The sequence below is a fragment of the Trachurus japonicus genome, chromosome 4 (assembly GCF_045865225.1).
Source record: "Trachurus japonicus isolate A0001 chromosome 4, Traja_1.0".
In the NCBI taxonomy this organism is placed as follows: domain Eukaryota; kingdom Metazoa; phylum Chordata; class Actinopteri; order Carangiformes; family Carangidae; genus Trachurus; species Trachurus japonicus.
Genome location: NC_140910.1, coordinates 31900120 through 31922217, shown reverse-complemented (window position 1 = coordinate 31922217; position 22098 = coordinate 31900120). Strand labels below are relative to the sequence as shown.

Sequence of the window (22098 nt, the reverse complement as noted above, 5' to 3'; positions counted from 1 at the left end):
GTACCTTATAGGGTTTATTTTTTAATATTTTACCATTCAAAAGCAAGCTCAGTGCTGTCTGTCCCATAGAAGAACATGATAGCGGCAGCCTGCTGTAGCCCCTCTGTTATATCAATCGTTCTGCTTGTGGTGCAATACATACAACAGTCTCCAGCTGCAATGAAGCACACGCTGGAGTCGAGCAATGGGGGCGTGGTTTTTGTGATTCCTGATTGGACGGAGGTAAATTCATGCAAAACCACTGATGCGCGTTGCCTTCAGGGACAGTTTTTCATCAACAGTCTCTGTATTTCCCTCTAAAACAACTCTGTGTGGTAACGTTGTGTTATTATCTCATAGCGTGGTGAATGTGCAGCTCACAACTTGTCCACCAGAGCGTTGTGGAGTTGTTGGATTGTGTATTTGATGAGGGAAACCAAGAAATCCCATAATGAGCCTCCGTAGCGTAGCTCTGAGCAGCTCACGGCTCTGCTCTGGATTATGGCAATGGGCCAATTTGACAAAATGTTGAACTATCCCTTTAAACTCTAATTACCTTTCTTTCTTTTTTTATTATATACCCTGCACACACACACACAGGAAGGGGGCGGGGCTTGGCTTATCTAAGTACCTTGACCTCTGTGGTGTGTTCATGGGTCGTGGGAAAGTCTGGAACTCACCTGCATTTTCCCCAGCGCTCCGATGGCGACCTCAGGAGGGAGGATGACTGGTTTGGCGTACGTCCCTCCGATCTACAACACACACACAGAGGAAACAGGTTGTGGTTAGAGCGGGTCTAGAGTCCGTCTCCGTCCTCAGAGCGGCGGCGTCTGGACTCACTGATCCGATGTTGGACAGGGTGAACGTTCCCCCCGTCAGCTCCGACGTTCCCAGCTGCCCCACGGCGCCGAGCGTCTGCAGCCGGTTCAGCTCCTGGGCGATGTCGAACACGCTGAGCAGCTGCACGTTCTTCACGTTGGGCACCAGCAGACCCTGACTCGTGTCCATCGCCAGCCCGATGTTGTGGGACGCCTGAGGGCAAAGAGACACACCAAGGTGATTAGATATAAATGATGTGAAGTAACCGGGTCAGACTGATCCAGACCCAGTGATCTGATCGGATTCTGGGAAACCTGATCAATGACAACTGATTAATGATTATCTGACACATAACAGGTCTGATCTGCTGTTAAATGGATATTCAGCTACAAATTCAGTTGGGACAGACTTTCAAACCAAGAACTTTTTTATCGGGGCCAGATGTTTTCAGTGACACAAACATACGAAATGTAGAGAAAAAGGGTTATTTTCTGCCTCTGCGCTGGTCTCACATTTGGGCTTATTCTGACCAAATGGTAGCTCCTATCAGAAAAAGAAGCAGACCGTGGTCGTCGTAAGGATTTCCTGAACACTTTGGTATGATTTTGGTGTTTCTACAGTAAATATTTTGGAAACACTTGCAAGTTATAAACAGGGGTCCCTCCTGCTTCTCTTTGTATTAGAGTCAATGGGCGGCAGGAAGAGACCTGGCCGCAATGAGAGGCTCACAGTTTAAATTTTGTAAGTCTCTCTGCTTCGATGAACACATTGTTAGAGAGAGGACACGTTTGTGTACAAATGTGGAAAAAATCATGTGTGTAGAGTGTAATTTGTGGCTGAAAGCAGCGTGGAAAGAGAAAAATGATGTCACCCACGCTAGCCTGAACATTCTGCGCAATACACACCCATTATAATCACAACACTTCTCCAAATATGATCATGGTCATTAAACAGTGATTGATCAAAAACTATAATACCTATCAAAAAACGTGAATTAATTAGGGCTGTCAAACGATTAATTTTTTTAATCGCGATTAATCGCATTTTTTCCATAGTTAACTCGCGATTAATCTCTATTAAAAATATTATATATGGCGCTTTGGACTTTCAACCCTCCAAAGTGTTATAATCTCTAGACAAACAACTTTTAGACCAGACCTAGCAGGCCTAGTACCTAATCATAACACATGATGCATGAAACTCACACAGAATTGAAACAAATTGCATCCAGTGGAAATTGCCCTTTACTTTGCTACGCCTCTGCCTGGCCATGTGCATTTGTTGACAACAGAAGCCGTCAAAAAATCAATACATCGCCACGTGCATTTGTTGACAACCGACGCTGTCAAAAAAATCAATACATGGCCATGTGCATTTGTTGACAACAAAGCCGTCAAAAAATCAATGGATGGAGCTGTGGATATATGTTAGACTGTGTATATTTGTGTAGCAACCAACTTGAAGGTGCCTTACCGCCACCTACTGGACTGGAGGTCCCACACTCCAGTCCTCCAGTCCAGCAGACAGAGGACAAAATGGGCCACGATTAACCGCGATTAAAAAATTTAATCGCGTTAATTTTTTTAATTAATCTAATCGCGATTAACGCGTTAACTCTGACAGCCCTAGAATTAATACACCAATAAACGAGTGTTGTGTCTTGCAGAAGTCAGAGGACAGAGCCTCGCTGTCTTTGCCCCGTGGCCCTAACTAAAAGTGCCCAGTTTGATCGGATAAAACCTTGAAAACGGGTTATTGCAAAAACTAAAACCAGATCACGTGATCCAGTCTCTGTTTTAATCTGGATCAAACCCTCAGTTTGTGTTGATCAGAACTGTTTAGTCGGATCAGGAAACTTTGACCCGTCTTTGTGTGTGTGTGCACCAGCGCGCACGTGAGAGACGGGCCGCCACAGACTCGTTAATTAATAGGAAACGCAGCTGGTTGGTAAGTTTCATTTTTACCGCACACCACTGGCATGCATGCTCGGTTCTCTCTCTCTGTGCAGAATCAATTTGTGTCTTGGTCTTGATTCTGTGGCGCTGCACCACATTGGTCTACGTATGGGAAACAATAGGTGTGTGTTTGAGTAAAATGATCGTTTGTGTTTCATTCTATAAACTACTGATAACCAAGGGCGTAGAATTGGGTAGGGACGCTAGGGACACGTCCCTACCAATATTCAGCCGCTGTGTCCGCTGTCCATAGTGTTTAGTTAATGATTATGGCACACAAAGGGTTAACAGCAGTGGCGAACCGTGGACCCAGACCCTGGGCCTTCAATAGGACCATCTAGCAATAAAAAATTTAACATAGCAATAGAAATAGTAGCCAGAGCCTTGTCACATGGATGGTCGGCATATTACATGTTTCTTTGCCCTAACTGGCTTCACAACACACAAGGTGATTCTGGAAAAAGCTGGCTATCATGAATCACTTATTTTTAAAAAGAAAAAATGAAACAAGCAAATCACACATTCACTTATTTGTTTAGCTGGAATGAAAGTAAAATGTCAATCATGAGCTGTTCAACAACTAAAGATGTATTTTTGATAATGTTTTTTGTGTTTGTTTGAGCTTAGACACAGTTGAATTTCACTGTAGATTTCATATTTCTGCCAAAAGTGGCTATAAAACAAACACCTCCTGAGGTGACATGGGAAAAAGGCACAAGCTCTTTGTAAATGCTCAGCCATTTTTCACTGGCCTTAATGGCTATCAAACTACCGGTATAAAATTGTAGGTTTACACCAGGGGTCCCCAAACTTTTTGCAAAGAGGGCCAGATTTGGTGAGGTAAAAATGTGTGGGGGGCGAGTCGGCCTGACATCCTTTGAACCATTAACATTAAATGCAAATTAACTATTTAATACTTTTTTTTCATTGTAAATGGAATATATTATATTATATTTTCAAAAATCAAAAAATTGCACTTGAATAAAAATCACAACCAAAAACAAGAATAGACCCTGTCCTCTGTTAAGAAAAGATGCACTCAAATATAAAACCACGCACAACCAAAACAATAAATAAAATGGCTTATCAATTGAATAGATATTGACCGTGTCATCACAGTAGATGAGGTGAGTAGTGACTGAGGCTGTGTATGTCGCTCTAAGACGGGTGTGGTGGGGGTGTCAGCGGCGTGGAGCGGGTCTCATAGCGGGGACAGCTCCGTGACACCGCCGGTGGGGCTGTAGGGACGGGGGCGGCAGCACCGCTGCTCGGTGAAAACAGCAGTGATGACGTGCTTTCACGTCCGAGTCTCCAAACCAGAAACGTTTGTAACAGCAACGGAAAAGTCGCTAGATTCAGACAATCTCGTTGTTGTTGTCACCGTGGCAAAGTGCCGTGTGTGTACGGGTGGAGGGAGGGGCGGGGGGAACGGGGGTGACACATCCAGCAGGAGGACAAACTATCCTGCGTTTAAATAACATGTCGAAAATATCTGCTTGACAACTCATGGAGCTGGAAGCAGCCCTAAATAAGTAACTACACTTTAACAACAAGCCCAAAAACCCGCAACCCACGACTACCAATATAAGCGACTTCACAGAAAAACAAGCCCAAAGTCACGTATAATAAGCGGACTTGGCAACCCGCTCCCTCACTATTTTGGCGGCTTCCGGGTATTCGCGAATACCCGGAAGATGTCGTGATATGGTCCCGCCCACAACTCAGTGGAATATGATTGGCTAAGACACCTGTCAATCTCAAATTCATGCCCACATTGACTTGCATTACACGGGCCTTCAGTCACAGCCACTGAAGGCCCTGCAGGGGGAGTCGATGATTTACTGCCCAGATACCGTTGGAAGAAAAATTGTGATTGGTCCATTTCCCGTTTCATTATATTAACCCATTGTTTCCCAAGAAATATTAGTCCAACTTTATAACAATGATCTAGAAAATATTACTTGTGTGTTACTCACTGTATAAAATAAAATAAATAAAATAAATAAAATAAATAAAATAAATAAAATAAATAAAATAAATATATAGTAGTACAATATTTCAATATTTTTTCTTAGGCCTTCACTGAATACCTTGAAGGCCCAGAGGGTTCCCCTCTGGTTAACAGTCAGTCTCTGCTAGAAGTCCCGCCTCTAACCTGAATATCGCTCTCTGATTGGCTCTGCCGTTTCTCGCTAACGTACATGTGATTGGCTGTCCCCGCTGTCACTCCGTCTGCTTGTAAAAGTTACCTGCTCGTTGGTCGGACGGGACAGGAGGTCACGGTGCTTCAATCTGCAACTGCGAATGTAAGTTGTCAACATGTTCATCATGTTCGGCATTTCTTCTGCCTGGGTCACGTCAGCTAGACGGATTTTAACATCATTGGTGTCATTTACATGGACATTTGTGTTTGTGTCTGTCTGTCTGTCTGTCTGTCTGTCTGTCTGTCTGTCTGTCTGTCTGTCTGTCTGTCTGCGTGCGTGCGCGCTCTGCCTGTGGGTCTGTGCTTGGTAATAATGTCAAATAAAAGGAAAATGGACAAGACACTTTGTAAGTCAAAGTGTAAGTTACTTCAAGGGTATCTAACTGTCGAGCCTCAACAATAGGCTACAGATAATGAATAAAAGCCTATATTTAATGGCAAACAGATACACTTTTTAAAAGTTATTAAAAAAAAAAAAAAAAAAAAAGAACATTGGTCAGGAAAATAGGCCTACAAAAAAACCTCAGATTCCAGATGCTCATGTAATTTTATACATCCATATTTTGGGGGGAATAAATTACACAAGTGTGTAAAAGTAAAAGCCTTTTTCCTCAGGCAATAACTGTACCATCAAACTCTATGATCATTGTATCCCTAATGTATCTGTTCATATGTCCTGCATCAACATATTTTTGTCAGGTGACAGAGACAGACAGTAGAGAGGCTGGAGGAGATGAAGAAGGAGAGACCAGAGGAGGTAGAGGAGGAGAGGCTAGAACAGATGAATAAGGAGAGATAGAGAAGGAGAAGCTGGATGAGGTAGAGAAGGAGGAGATGGAGGAGAGGCTGGAAGAGGTAGAGAAGGAGAAGCTGGAAGAGGTAGAGAAGGAGAAGCTGGAAGAGGTAGAGAAGGAGAAGCTGGATGAGGTAGAGAAGGAGAAGCTGGATGAGGTAGAGAAGGAGAAGCTGGATGAGGTAGAGAAGGAGGAGATGGAGGAGAGGCAGGAAGAGGTAGAGAAGGAGAAGCTGGATGAGGTAGAGAAGGAGGAGATGGAGGAGAGGCTGGAAATTCACAGGTGAGGTTAAATAATGATGGATGTGTTAGTCATGATGATGCACAGTTGACTTCAGCCAGAGCAATGAGAACTCTTCTAAGTTGCCTTCTTGTCTTTCATTAGTTGCTCATTAGTTACCCCTACGTAACATGAAATTATGATTGCAAATGCAAAAAACATCAACTTTAAAGGGATAGTTCAACATTTTGGCAAATTGGCCCATTGCCATAATCGCTATAGTCATAGCAGTAGGTTCATTACCTTTAATTGTAGGTGTAAGCTATTTTCAGTACGGCGGAGCGCAGCAGCTGGCTGCTCAGAGCTACGCTATGGAGGCTAACGGAATTTCTTGGTTTCCCTCATTAAACTCATCAAATTCAACATCCCAAAAGTCCACAGCGCTTTTGTAGACAAGTTGTGACCTGCACAACCACCACGCTATGAGATAATGACAGAACGATACGAAACGGAGCCGTTTTTGAGGTAAATACAGGGTAAATACGGAGACTGCTTGCTGAAAAACTGTCCCTGAACGCAACGCGCATCAGCGGTTTTGTATGAATTTACCTCGAAAACGGCTCCGTTTCGTATCGTTCCGTCATTATCTCATAGCGTGGTGGTTGTGCAGCTCACAACTTGTCTACAAAAGCGCTGTGGAGTTTTGGGATGTTGAATTTGATGAGTTTAATGAGGGAAACCAAGAAATTCCCTTAGCCTCCATAGCGTAGCTCTGAGCAGCCAGCTGCTGCGCTCCGCCGTACTGAAAATAGCTTACACCTACAATTAAAGGTAATGAACCTACTGCTATGACTATAGCGATTATGGCAATGGGCCAATTTGCCAAAATGTTGAACTATCCCTTTAAAGAGCGATGCCTCGGAGTACTTTTGTGTCCCCACCAATGTCAAAATCAAACCTACTCCCTTGGTTTCTACACAGGGTGTGTAAATACAAATATGTAGGCAAAAGTCCAAGAATAGATGTATAAATAAATGTGACAGAGTGCGGGGGGCTGACACTGTGTCTCCACCACCCACCTGTGGATGTCCTCAGGTAAACACTGCAGGCGGTTTCCTCCCATGTCGAGCCACTCGAGCGCCGGCAGAGCGACCACGCAGTCCGGCATGCCGGTGAAGTCGTTCATGGACAGATCCAGGTGCTGCAGGTTCCTCAGGTGTCTGAACTAGAGCGGGGACACACAACAGACCTGAGACCAGCAGCTGGACCAGAGACAGAGTTGTTTTAGAGGTAAATTTGTGCAAAACCGCTGATGTGACGTGTTGCCTTCAGGGACAGTTTTTCATTAAGCAGTCTCTGTATTTCCCTCTAAAACAACTCTGTGTGGTAACGTTGTGTTATTATCTCATAGCGTGGTGAATGTGCAGGTCACAACTTGTCCACCAGAGCGTTGTGGAGTTGTTGGATTGTGTATTTGATGAGTTTGATGAGGGAAATGTATATATTTTGTATTATTTTGTAGATTTCAGTTGAATCCAATTGGCCATTTAACTCACTGAGATATTTCTATATTCTTAGATAAGGGTCGACTTGAAAGTGACATCATCTAAAATTCAGTTTACGGCACATAGTACTGTGGTAACTCAACTCTGAGACCAGCACTTAAAGGAATAGTTCACCAAACAATGAAATTCAGTCATTATTGACTTACCTTCATGCTGATTAATAGTTTTTTATTCCTCAAAGTGCATCTGGAGACCCGGGAGGCCGGTTCCTAGTCCAACCAAAACTTTGTATGAGAGTAATAGGGTCAGACACAAAAACGTCCATAAAACTACACAAAAACCATCTAATATTCCTCCACACTGCTCGTCCACTGCAATCCAAGTGTCCTGAAGGGAGATAGTCCAGAGTTTACTGGAAACTACGTCATTTAGGACATTTTTACAGCCTGAACAGTCCTGGATTGAATTTGCCTGGGGTGCGCTCTCGACCGGACTTGCCTAAATGACGTTGTTTCGAGTAAATTCTGGACTATCTCCCTTCAGGACACTTGGATTGCAGTGGACGAGCAGTGTGGAGGAATATTAAATGGTTTTTGTGTAGTTTTATGGACGTTTTTGTGTCTGACCCTATTACTCTCATATAAAGTTCTGGTTGGACTAGGAACCGGCCTCCCGGGTCTCCAGATGCACTTTGAGGAATAAAAAACTACTCCGGAGTATTCATCAGCATGAGGGGGAGTCACTAATGACTGAATTTCATTTTTTGGTCAACTATTCCTTTAAGATTCAGTCCTACACTCCACTAAAAGTCTGATTATAACTACCTTTTAAGTGCATTCACTCCTAAGTCGACTCCTATCCGGCCCCTGGTCCGTACCTGGTCAGGGAGGTGGTCCAGCTCCCGGTTCATGGCCAGCTCCAGTCTCTCCAGACTCTCACAGCCGCTCAGCTCCTCGGGAACCACCTGCACTCGGTTGTAGCTCAGCATCAGCTCTCTGAGCCGCGTCAACATCCCTGAGACCAGAACCAGAACCAGGAGGACACATGGTGAGACCGGCTACAGGGTCGGTCTTTGACCTGTCGGAGGTAGGCTACTGACCGATCTGTTTGGGGATTTCAGAGACGCCGTTGCGGGACAGATCGAGCACCAGGAGGTTCTGGAAGCTGGAGATGAAGTGAGGGATCTTCTGCAGTCCGGTCCGGTGGAGCTGCCACTCCTGGACCTGGTTGAGCTGGACCAGACAGCCCGGCAGGACCTGCAGAGACAAACACTCACATCAGACCAACGGTGTCATTTATGATATTAAAAAAAACAAAATTACTGGATTAATCAAACAATAATCGATTATTAAATTAATCGTCAACTATTTTGATAATCTAATTATCAGTTTGAGTAGTTTTTAAAGAAAAAAAGTCCAAATTCTCTGATTTCAGCTTCTTCAATGTGAATATTTCTGGTTCCTTTGTTCCTTTATGACAATAAACTGAGTCTAGTGGACAAAACAAGACATTTGAGGACATCGTCTGGTGGTTTGAGAAACACTGGTTGATGTTTTTCAAAATTTTTTTAACATTTTATTGACCAAACAACTAATTGGTTAATGGTTTAAATAATCCACAGATTAATTGATAATGACAATAATCGTTAGTTGCAGCCTGAATTACTACATAATAAAAGTAACTATTGCGTTACTTTAAAAAATATAAAATCCTCAAATATAACACTAACTTCCCATTCAAGCCCATATTCTGCTCAGAAACATAATGAAAAGAGCCACAAGACCAAGAAACAGTCTTAAATGGCTGGTTCATCATATAAAAGGAGAAAAAACGAGGTCCAGAGGAGTTGATAGTCATATCATTGAGTTAAAAAGTTAAGTGTTATCTCAAGTCAGCTGATTTGCTATTGGTTAGAGCCAGAGGTGCCCTGGTCTCAGTACTGATTGGGTTTTCTCTCTGAATCAAATTGGGTTTTTGCATATTGACATGGTGTGATGTGCTATGTTCACAATGCTGTTAGTGTTTTCACAGACTATAGCCGTAGTCCTTAACCACAAATTGTCTGTAGTTTATCTGCAAATTAATAATAAGCAGAATAAACGTGTTAATCACCACAACAACTGATCAACAGAACAACAAAATAAAATGTGTTTAAGAATAATGCTGATAAATGACTGAAATACCTTTTACGACTATAACAAATATGGGAATGACAAAATAAAGAGACAAATAAGCCTTGTCCTTTTATCAAAGTTAATGATTTTGCACTTTTCCACGCATACGCTGACCTTTTTGCTTTAAAAAAATCCCTATACAGACAGAGATCTTAACCTCCCCCCCAAATGTTTAACCCTAAGCTAGGCCCCTGCATCAGACCGAAGACTGGACCAGGACAATAATCTGATACCTTCCACTCCTCCTGCTCGATGCGGAGCACCAGCCGTCCGTCCTCGGTCTGCAGCTTCTGTCTGAGTCGAGCCAGAAGGGCCCGGTCCTCCCAGACCCCCAGGCTGAGTCTGGAGCGCCGCTCGGTGCCGCTCCTCCTCCTCTGCTGCTCCTCCTCGTCCTGCTCCTCCCTCCTCCTCTTGATCCGGGTCTCCCACAGAGCTCTGACCGAGCTGATGGAGCCGCACACCGCCACGCCCCCCACCATGGTCACCACGACGACGACGACGTCACAGCGCCGCACGGGGGGACAGGCGAGAAGATGACCTCTGACCTCTGAGCTGCAGCCTCGCTCTCCTCCTGATCATCCTGTCGTATTATCACCAGAGGAACAAACACAAAACATTTTAATTTCTTTGATTTCATTTCTATTTTACTAAATAAATTGTTTTTTTTAATTATTCATTTAATTGAGGCCTGTATTGAGGCCGCATTTTGTAATAATGTAATTAATTTCACCTCATGATGTAATATTTTGTAAAATCTGCCACTTTGTAATAAAATTCTTGAACACAATATGTAATAAACTTTGCTGCATTTTGAAATAAACGTTAATGTTACATTTTGCACAAAATTCTTACATTTTCTATATAAAAAAGTGCAACACTTGTATTTTGTAACTAATGCAATATGTAACAACTTATAACAAAATGCGACAAGGTTTATTACACATTTATTGCATTATAATGCAACTTTATTACATAATGTGGCACTACAAGGCCTAATCTATTATTTGTATTATTTAAATTAATGTGTTTGTTTTTTTATGCATCTTAAATTACTCTTTGTCTATTTATATATTTATCTTTTATCTATTTATCTATCTCTAGTTATTAGGGAGAGATGCACATAAATGTCGTTGTGCTTCATTGCTCGATGACAATAAAGGAAAATTGAAATTTACAATATAAGAGAAAATCCTCATTTTCGTGAAATTACAAGTTATTTATTTGATTTGATTTATTTTCCATTTATCTTCACATTGTCAGTTACACATAGAATGAAAAAAAAAACTACTGTAGTACATTTATTCTGAGTGTAGTATCTTAAAAGTATTGTTAGTTGTATTTCCATTAGTGCTGTAGTACAGTGTTATTATTCTGTAGTATCACAGTAATGGACTGTTGTGTTACAGTGTTGTGGTACTGTAATCTAACAGTGTTGTAGAACTACAGTATAATTACAGTAGTATTATCATAGCACCACTGTGTTATTGTAGTATTCAAAGTATTACAGTGTTGTATTATCAGAGTACAGCTGTACAGTGTTGTAGTAGTATCACACAGTACCACAGTGTTAGTGTTGTAGTCGGTGAACACTGGTGTCATGTTGTAGTTAGTGTTGTATTACTATAGCTCTGTAGTATTGCAGTACTGTGGTACAACAGTATAACAGTGAAGTAGTATTACAGTGTAGCAGTATTGTATTGCAGTATTATTGTAGTAGTACTGTAGTACTACACAGTCTCAGTGTAGCAGCTCTCACCTTGTCTCAGCGCAGCGGCAACAGTCGTCGTCCATGCTGCTGAGAAATTTGACCTCAGATCAGATCAGCTGCTGGTTAATTTTAGTCAGAGTCTCCAGGTCATGTGACCGACAGATACCCCCACCTCTTACCCCCCCTCTTACCCTCTTACCCCCCCTCTTACCCTCTTACCCCCCTCCACTCAGAGTCACATGACTGGGCCGGTCCTGGGTCCAGGGAGGGGAGTCGGGGTCTCTCAGCCAATCAGAGCGGAGGACCTCCCACCTCCTCTCTGACCTCTGGAGTTTCTGTCCTCCTGCACGTTGGGACGTTGTCATGGTGACGGCAGCATCTGGTCCACACACAGCAGCCCTACAGAAGAAGGATGGGATGTAGGAGCTCAGTGCATCATGGGAGTTTGGTGAAAGAAGCTAAAATGAGTCGTAGCAACAAGTAATAAATATTTGACACATGAAGTAAATACATTGGCCTTTGGTCAGCCCTAGATATTATGGTATTAAACTACATCTTTTTATTTAACTAGGCTAGTTAAATCACAGTAGCATACTGATGTGTTGAACTTACAGGCTTGTTACTAAGTATGTATTAATTATCATGATAAATAAAACTCAACCTCACACAGCTCCATGTTGTCTCTGTGTGGTGTTCAGGGACAGTCAGGACAGTCTGAGGACAGACAGCTCTGAGGTTGAAGTTTATATTAATGCACCGTGACACAGTGGCAGGTCTCTGTACGTCTTCACCACAGATCACAGATCAGCTGTTCAGCTGGAGGAGGAAAACTCAGCTGTTCTCGGTTCCACCGCGACGTGCGCCTGGCGTTTGTTTTTTCTCTCCATTTATCAAGCTCCGGTAGCGACCCAGGTAAAATACGGGAGGACACCGTGCAGCTTCTTCATTAAATCCAAACAGTCCGACACAGCGACGCAGACGCACTGCTCCTCTTTGACTCTAAAGTCTCAGCAACCGGACTTATACTGAGTCTCCAGACCAGTTGGACCAGTCCCAGCCTGGTCAGATGCGTAGAACTGATGAAGCCTCTTGGATGAAGGTGAAACGTCTTCAGACAAATAACTAAGTCCAGTTGCTTTCGATTTAACCTCCTTTGAAAAAATAAAAATAAAAAAATGTTGTAGTGAAAATGATTTTTTTTTTTACACGAGTCAAAACGAGCGTCAAATCGCGTATCTCGCGTTTGGTCGCGCGTCAAAGCTCGCGCGAAAAAAAAGCGCCAAACACGATGAAATAGACGAAGACGCGATGGTCCCGTCGCCATAAAAGAATCGCGTGTATTGCGTCGCAAAAAAAAAAGTCGCGTATACCGCGTCGCGCGCCTAATCGCGTCTCGCGCCTAATCGCGTCTTTGCGTCACGGCCTTTTACACCGCGGACGTAACGAATAAACGGTGACGGTGTGAACGGACAACATAGAACAGGACCAGACGTGGCGTTGTTTCCTCTTTTCACCGACAGCTCCACTCTCCCTTACTTACACAACTACTGTTATTGTTGAGGCCAGAGAATTGTGGGATTTGTAGTTTTTGACCAATCGCAGGTTGTGCTCTTTCTGTTTTTGTGATTTTCCCGGTTCACACATGTATTTTTCTTTAGGGGCAAATGCGAGTGAAATGCTCGCCCATGGTGGGCATAAGAACATTTAAGACCTGTCTAAAATTATTTAAGACTTGAACACAATAATTCAACAAATTTAAGACATTTTAAGGCCTAAAATTTAGATTTTCAAATTTTTGACTTTTTAAGACCCCGCGGATACCCTGTAACTATTACCCCTGGCAAAAAATGTATTTAATGAAATTTAATTTAATTTTAATGAAAAACATCTGATACAGGATATAAATCCTTTACATCAGACTCAAATAAATAACAACATACAAAAATTAAACACAAATATACCAACTACATACATAATCACTAAAATACATATAACAGAATAATCCCCAAAAATCTCAATAAAACTACAAAACAAAAACAAGAAAGAGAAAGAGAATTGTATTGTTCTGTATATAATTATATATATATACCGTATATATATATAAAGCAATTAAAAAAATGTTTTTTTCATTGAAAGAGATTACTGTTTCATTTATACTTTGTTGGATTGGTTTTTTGTTTCTTCAGTGTTTTTTAAACAGCCAGAAAATGATCTCATCTGGTCTGGCTGTTTAAATAGATTTTAAAAATGCAAATATACAGTACATCAGTCAAATACATTGGGAACATTTCCCCATGTGTTTCAAATTTAAACTTCAAATCTCATTAAATTTGCTAATTGTTGGGAAAAAGTTCTTTAATTGTGAAATAATCAAAACTTTATATATTCTACATTATAAATGTTGTTTATTTGACCAGATAACATTTAATTTAAATCCCATTTTGTTCCTGAATCCACCAAACTGCTGGGATCAGAATAATCCTGATGTTCTGGATCAACGTTTTCCTGATCCGACTAAAAAGCTCTGAACGACACAAACTGATGAAGGTTTGATCCATTTTCAAGATTTGATCTGATCAATGATCCAAAATCCGATCAGTTTTTAACCCTTTGTAACAACTGGGTCCAGGACCAGAAAGTGACTTCTCCCACGTTCTCTGAGGAACCTGAACTCACCACAAACGACTCAGACTTGGTTCACTTCAACTTTATTGAGTTTTTTTTTTTTTCTTTTTTTTTTCTTTTTTCTCGTTTGACCAGGGTTCAGACACTTCACAGTTTATGAGTCGGACCAGAACCAGAACCAGGACCAGAACCAGGTCCAAGAGTCCTGATCTGGATCCACATCCCAACACAAAACCACGACAGCATCAACAACAACAAACAACAAACAACAAACATTTCAACACATGAAACAAAACAAAACAAAACAAAACAAAATAGACAAAATAAAGGTCAGTATCAAAAAAAAAAAAAAAAAAACTACGACACCATCGTTACCCAGCAGCCCAGAGGAAGACGTCGGGACCGGGACCAGGACCAGGACCAGAACCAGGACCAGGACCAGAGCCAGAACCAGGTCAGGGAGCAGCTGGTGGGGGGAGGGGAGAGGGGAGAGAGGGGGGGGGGGCACTTAGCAGCTACAGAACCAGGACCAGAACCAGGACCAGGACCAGAACCAGAACCAGGACCAGGACCAGGTCTTCCCCTCAGGAGCTGGAGGAGCAGTAACAGTCAGACGGGTCCAGAACCAGCAGCAGGTCCACCGGTTCATTTACACACAGTTCAGTCAGTCGGGACCAGATCGGACCGGGACCAGAACCAGAACCATGTGAAGTTCTGGTCCTGATGATCAGCGGAGACTTTGTGGACCTTTCACAGAGCGGTTGGTCCTGGTTCTGGACTCAGAAAACCACTTTAAACTGGACCAGATCCCAGACGGGTTCATCTGATCTGGATCGAACTGATGGAACTGGACTCTGGTGAACCCGGGTCTCAGGTCTCAGGACCTAGTTCTGCCCCCCCCCCAATCAGACTCTGGTTCTGGATCTCTCTTACACACACACACACACACACACACACTGGTTCAGTCTCACTTCCTGTGATTTTCAAATTAAAAGTTTCACCGATTAAAATTATTATTATTAGGATTAATTTTCCAAATAGAAAAAAAACAACAAAACTGGTCCGGTCCAGGATAACAGAGTCCAAACTGATCAATGAACTGATGAATTATTGATGACACACACACACACACACACACCACCCACCTCCTCTCTGACCTCTGGAGTTTCTGACCGTGTGTGTCCTCCTGCACGTTGGGACGTTGTCATGGTGACGGCAGCATCTGGTCCACACACAGCAGCCCTACAGAACAAGGATGGGATGTAGGAGCTCAGTGCATCATGGGAGTTTGGTGAAAGAAGCTAAAATGAGTCGTAGCAACAAGTAATAAATATTTGTCACATGAAGTAAAGACATTGGCCTTTGGTCAGCCCTAGATATTATGGTATTAAACTACATCTTTTTATTTAACTAGGCTAGTTAAATCACAGTAGCATACTGATGTGTTGAACTTACAGGCTTGTTACTAAGTATGTATTAATTATCATGATAAATAAAACTCAACCTCACACAGCTCCATGTTGTCTCTGTGTGGTGTTCAGGGACAGTCAGGACAGTCTGAGGACAGAGTTTATATTAATGCACCGTGACACTGTGGCAGGTCTCTGTACGTCTTCACCACAGATCACAGATCAGCTGTTCAGCTGGAGGAGGAAAACTCAGCTGTTCTCGGTTCCACCGCGACGTGCGCCTGGCGTTTGTTTTTTCTCTCCATTTATCAAGCTCCGGTAGCGACCCAGGTAAAATACGGGAGGACACCGTGCAGCTTCTTCATTAAATCCAAACAGTCCGACACAGCGACGCAGACGCACTGCTCCTCTTTGACTCTAAAGTCTCAGCAACCGGACTTATACTGAGTCTCCAGACCAGTTGGACCAGTCCCAGCCTGGTCAGATGCGTAGAACTGATGAAGCCTCTTGGATGAAGGTGAAACGTCTTCAGACAAATAACTAAGTCCAGTTGCTTTCGATTTAACCTCCTTTGAAAAAATAAAAATAAAAATTGTTGTAGTGAAAATGATTTTTTTTTTTACACGAGTCAAAACGAGCGTCAAATCGCGTATCTCGCGTATCTCGCGTTTGGTCGCGCGTCAAAGCTCGCGCGAAAAAAAAGCGTTCCTCGTGTCAAACACGATGAAATAGACGAAGACGCGATGGTCCCGTCGCCATAAAAGAATCGCGTGTATTGCGTCGCAAAAAAAAAAGTCGCGTATACCGCGTCTCGCGCCTAATCGCGTCTTTGCGTCACGGCCTTTTACACCGCGGACGTAACGAATAAACGGTGACGGTGTGAACGGACAACATAGAACAGGACCAGACGTGGCGTTGTTTCCTCTTTTCACCGACAGCTCCACTCTCCCTTACTTACACTAACTACTGTTATTGTTGAGGCCAGAGAATTGTGGGATTTGTAGTTTTTGACCAATCGCAGGTTGTGCTCTTTCTGTTTTTGTGATTTTCCCGGTTCACACATGTATTTTTTTTTAGGGGCAAATGCGAGTGAAATGCTCGCCCATGGTGGGCATAAGAACATTTAAGACCTGTCTAAAATTATTTAAGACTTGAACACAATAATTCAACAAATTTAAGACATTTTAAGGCCTAAAATTTAGATTTTCAAATTTTTGACTTTTTAAGACCCCGCGGATACCCTGTAACTATTACCCCTGGCAAAAAATGTATTTAATGAAATTTAATTTAATTTTAATGAAAAACATCTGATACAGGATATAAATCCTTTACATCAGACTCAAATAAATAACAACATACAAAAATTAAACACAAATATACCAACTACATACATAATCACTAAAATACATATAACAGAATAATCCCCAAAAATCTCAATAAAACTACAAAACAAAAACAAGAAAGAGAAAGAGAATTGTATTGTTCTGTATATAATTATATATATATATACCGTATATATATATAAAGCAATTAAAAAAATGTTTTTTTCATTGAAAGAGATTACTGTTTCATTTATACTTTGTTGGATTGGTTTTTTGTTTCTTCAGTGTTTTTTAAACAGCCAGAAATGATCTCATCTGGTCTGGCTGTTTAAATAGATTTTAAAAATGCAAATATACAGTACATCAGTCAAATACATTGGGAACATTTCCCCATGTGTTTCAAATTTAAACTTCAAATCTCATTAAATTTGCTAATAGTTGGGAAAAAGTTCTTTAATTGTGAAATAATCAAAACTTTATATATTCTACATTATAAATGTTGTTTATTTGACCAGATAACATTTAATTTAAATCCCATTTTGTTCCTGAATCCACCAAACTGCTGGGATCAGAATAATCCTGATGTTCTGGATCAACGTTTTCCTGATCCGACTAAAAAGCTCTGAACGACACAAACTGATGAAGGTTTGATCCATTTTCAAGATTTGATCTGATCAATGATCCAAAATCCGATCAGTTTTTAACCCTTTGTAACAACTGGGTCCAGGACCAGAAAGTGACTTCTCCCACGTTCTCTGAGGAACCTGAACTCACCACAAACGACTCAGACTTGGTTCACTTCAACTTTATTGAGTTTTTTTTTTTTTCTTTTTTTTTCTTTTTTCTTGTTTGACCAGGGTTCAGACACTTCACAGTTTATGAGTCGGACCAGAACCAGAACCAGAACCAGGAACCAGGTCCAAGAGTCCTGATCCAGATCCACATCCCAACACAAAACCACGACAGCGTCAACAAACAACAAACAACAAACATTTCAACACATGAAACAAAACAAAACAAAACAAAATAGACAAAATAAAGGTCAGTATCAAAAAAAAAAAAAAAAACTACGACACCATCGTTACCCAGCAGCCCAGAGGAAGACGTCGGGACCGGGACCGGGACCAGGACCAGGACCAGGACCAGGACCAGGACCAGGACCGGGACCAGAGCCAGAACCAGGTCAGGGAGCAGCTGGTGGGGGGAGGGGAGGGGAGAGGGGAGAGAGGGGGGGGGGCACTTAGCAGCTACAGAACCAGGACCAGAACCAGAACCAGGACCAGGACCAGAACCAGAACCAGGAGGAGCAGTAACAGTCAGACGGGTCCAGAACCAGAACCAGCAGCAGGTCCACTGGTTCATTTACACACAGTTCAGTCAGTCGGGACCAGATCGGACCGGGACCAGGACCAGGACCGGGACCAGAACCAGAACCATGTGAAGTTCTGGTCCTGATGATCAGCGGAGACTTTGTGGACCTTTCACAGAGCGGTTGGTCCTGGTTCAGGACTCAGAAAACCACTTTAAACTGGACCAGATCCCAGACGGGTTCATCTGATCTGGATCGAACTGATGGAACTGGACTCTGGTGAACCCGGGTCTCAGGTCTCAGGACCCAGTTCTGCCCCCCCCCTCCCCCCCAGACTCTGGTTCTGGATCTCTCTCACACACACACACACACACACACACTGGTTCAGTCTCACTTCCTGTGATTTTCAAATTAAAAGTTTCACCGATTAAAATTATTATTATTAGGATTAATTTTCCAAATAGAAAAAAAACAACAAAACTGGTCCGGTCCAGAATAACAGAGTCCAAACTGATCAATGAACTGATGAATTATTGATGACACACACACACACACACACACACACACACACACACACACACACACACACACACCCCGACCCCCCAGCAAAGAGAATCCAGACCCAGACCACCAGCACCTGAAGAGCTGAACCCTGGTTCAACTTGGACCAAAAACTACAAAAACCTCTAAACCTCCAACCGAGAGAGAGAGAGAGAGTGAGTGAGTGAGAGAGTAAGGGGGTGGGTGGGTGAGTGAATGAGTGGTTGTCATGGAAACGACATGATTGACAGGCTGGCCCCTCCCCCGCCGCATCGCGCCGCCGCCGCAACTCGCTCAAAGGCAACAAGGAAATGAGAGAAAAGAAGAAGAATAAGAAGATGATGATGATGAAGGCAGCAGCAGCAGCGGCGGTGGCGATGGCGGCGAAGGGGGAGAGGTGAAGGTGTGTTAGTGTTGGCGGTCCGGTTCCATCCGGTTCCATCCGGTTCCATCCGGTTCCATCCGGTCGGGTCCGGTCACTTGAGGTCCAGCACCATGCTGGCCGGGTTCTCCAGGTATTCCCGCCACAGGTTGGAGAAGCGGCACATGGTGGCGCCGTCGATGATGCGGTGATCCGCCGACCAGCTGACCGCCATGATGTGAGCCGGGACCACCTGACCGCCGGCGCCGAACCGGGGCAGCACCTGAGAGCACACACACACACACACACACACAGTGTCAGAAATTAGTCGGTTGCCACGAAATGCGATGCTAATTTCTGTTAGCCCGTCTATGAGGTTTTACATTATACGTTAGCATTAAGCTAGCGGACTTTATACTTGTGAGAATGGCTGTGTGTTTTGAACGATGTTGGTTTGATTGAACATCTTTGATGCTTAAATACATATATTACCGCTTAATATATTGCTTTACTCTTTATTTTATGCCATTTTTACTGTAGGGCAGGCTAATCTTCAATTCAAAGTGACAAATAAAACCATGAAGCAAAAAGATTTTGCCTTTTGTTTGAGAACTGACATTGATGTACAATAATTCAGTTAACAGTTGTAAATGTACCTTATAGGGTTTATTTTTTAATATTTTACCATTCAAAAGCAAGCTCAGTGCTGTCTGTCCCATAGAAGAACATGATAGCGGCAGCCTGCTGTAGCCCCTCTGTTATATCAATCGCTCTGCTTGTGGTGCAATACATACAACAGTCTCCAGCTGCAATGAAGCACACGCTGGAGTCGAGCAATGGGGGCGTGGTTTTTGTGATTCCTGATTGGACGGAGGTAAATTCATGCAAAACCACTGATGCACGTTGCCTTCAGGGACAGTTTTTCATCAGCCATGCTCCATCAGGCAGGGGGACTGCCAACGGAAATTAGCCTTTTGGCTATAATTGGGTGCATTTACATTTTATTCTTTTAAAATGTTCCAGGGTTTCCCGCAGCGCTTTCCTGTTAAGGCGGCCGCCTTAACAACAAAGAGCTGCCGCCTAAACTAACGTCTTAAAAAAAAAAAATGTAGCGATATTCGCCGCCGCCGCCGCCCCCCCGTTCGGACGATGGCCGCATCCTCTCACACCAGTGTTGGGCAGTAGCGACGTTACTACAAGTAGCGGCGTTAGTAACTTAACTACATTTCCCAGTAGCGTGGTCGTAGCGTCGCTGTTTTCTACATCAAATAGCTTTTCAGTAGTTAAGCTATTTAATTGATCAGTAGCGCGGTAGCGTCCACAGAAGCTACATTTCCCCAGGCATTTCTAGACCTTAAACGCACCGCTTCCATGTGACCTAATGTACGTATCTGCTGATGCCCATCTGCTGCAGCGGCGTGGCACGCAGCAGGTGACAGAGGAGGAGGGATAGTCAAGTTCGTGAATCAGAGCCGTAGCTGGACAACTTTATCGCTGCACAGCGACCGCGCGCACCGTTGCACGTCGCTCCAAGAGCCGGTGCGTCCTGTCTGCAGCGGAGACACGGCCACTGAGAGGCTGAGTGAGGGGACCGTTCCTGTAGGAACGCGCCTTTTAATGAATCAAACCAAACACCCTGAACAGTATGCTGAGTAGAGAGGGAGAGACGACTGCAGCAGTTAAAACGAAAGCTCCTTGTCCCAGCATGTCGCCCACTCCGTCCGTGGCCGACGTCTTTTAAAACAGTGTTTCCCAACCTTGGGGTCGGGACCCCACGTGGGGTCGCCTGAGATTCAAATGAGGTCGCTTGAAATGTCTAGTAGCCTAATTGATGAATTTAAAAAAAATCTGACCAAGAAAGGTTAGGAACCACTGTTTGAAAAGACACTTGGGTTTTTTTGGAATGTACTTGCATAGATCTTTCAGCACTCACAATGGGCCGATATAAATGAAAAACTTTATTTAACTTCTAAAAAAAATAGCTTTGATGTAGCTAAGCTACTTTTGTCATTTTATTGTAGCGTAGCTTGCTACATTTCTCTGGTGGGTAGCTTCAGTGTAGTGAAGCTTCATTTCATGCAGAGTAACTTGTAGCTTAGCTCACTACATTTTCCAAGTAGCTTGGCCAACACTGTCTCACACACATACACACCACAGAGAAGCGCGCATGCATAACAGCAGCGCGTGTTGAAAGCGAAACTTAATACGGCGCGGCGCGGTGCGTCCCCCCCCCCGACGATCGATTCCCCCCCCCGTCGACAGGTCAGACACCACCTTAACTAACAAATTTTCTGGGGGAAACACTGTGTTCATTGATGTACACTGTCCCTCTTAAACAAATAAAGGAAATTAAATTAAATCAAGCAGTCTCTGTATTTCCCTCTAAAACAACTCTGTGTGGTAACGTTGTGTTATTATCTCATAGCGTGGTGAATGTGCAGCTCACAACTTGTCCACCAGAGCGTTGTGGAGTTGTTGGATTGTGTATTTGATGAGTTTGATGAGGGAAACCAAGAAATCCCATAATGAGCCTCCGTAGCGTAGCTCTGAGCAGCTCGCGGCTCTGCTCTGGATTATGGCAATGGGCCAATTTGACAAAATGTTGAACTATCCCTTTAAGCTCTACTTACCTTTCTTTCTTTTTTTATTATATACCCTGCACACACACACAGGAAGGGGGCGGGGCTTGGCTTATCTAAGTATTTTGACCTCTGTGGTGTGTTCATGGGCCGTGGGAAAGTCTGCAACTCACCTGCATCTTCCCCAGCGCTCCGATGGCGACCTCAGGAGGGAGGATGACTGGTTTGGCGTACGTCCCTCCGATCTACAACACACACACAGAGGAAACAGGTTGTGGTTAGAGCGGGTCTAGAGTCCGTCTCCGTCCTCAGAGCGGCGGCGTCTGGACTCACTGATCCGATGTTGGACAGGGTGAACGTTCCCCCCGTCAGCTCCGACGTTCCCAGCTGCCCCACGGCGCCGAGCGTCTGCAGCCGGTTCAGCTCCTGGGCGATGTCGAACACGCTGAGCAGCTGCACGTTCTTCACGTTGGGCACCAGCAGACCCTGACTCGTGTCCATCGCCAGCCCGATGTTGTGAGACGCCTGAGGGCAAAGAGACACACCAAGGTGATTAGATATAAATGATGTCAAGTAATAATCCAATTACGTATGGCT

At 43.5% G+C, this 22098-nt stretch overlaps 1 protein-coding gene and 1 pseudogene across 1 annotated transcript; both read right to left on the bottom strand.

The window, feature by feature from the left end:
- Nucleotides 1-657: 657 nt before the first annotated feature.
- Nucleotides 658-9754, bottom strand: LOC146989241 (leucine-rich repeat-containing protein 39-like). Its single transcript, XM_085775361.1, has 6 exons — nucleotides 9743-9754; nucleotides 8574-8730; nucleotides 8352-8488; nucleotides 7049-7194; nucleotides 820-1011; nucleotides 658-731 (listed from the first exon to the last, which is right to left on the bottom strand). Exons 1-5 carry the CDS (start codon nucleotides 9752-9754, stop codon nucleotides 951-953), a joined length of 513 nt encoding a protein of 170 aa, XP_085631487.1. The 3' UTR covers nucleotides 658-731; nucleotides 820-950.
- A 46-nt stretch (nucleotides 9755-9800) lies between these two features.
- Nucleotides 9801-10170, bottom strand: LOC146989240 (leucine-rich repeat-containing protein 39 pseudogene; annotated as a pseudogene).
- Between the last annotated feature and the right edge of the window lie 11928 nt (nucleotides 10171-22098).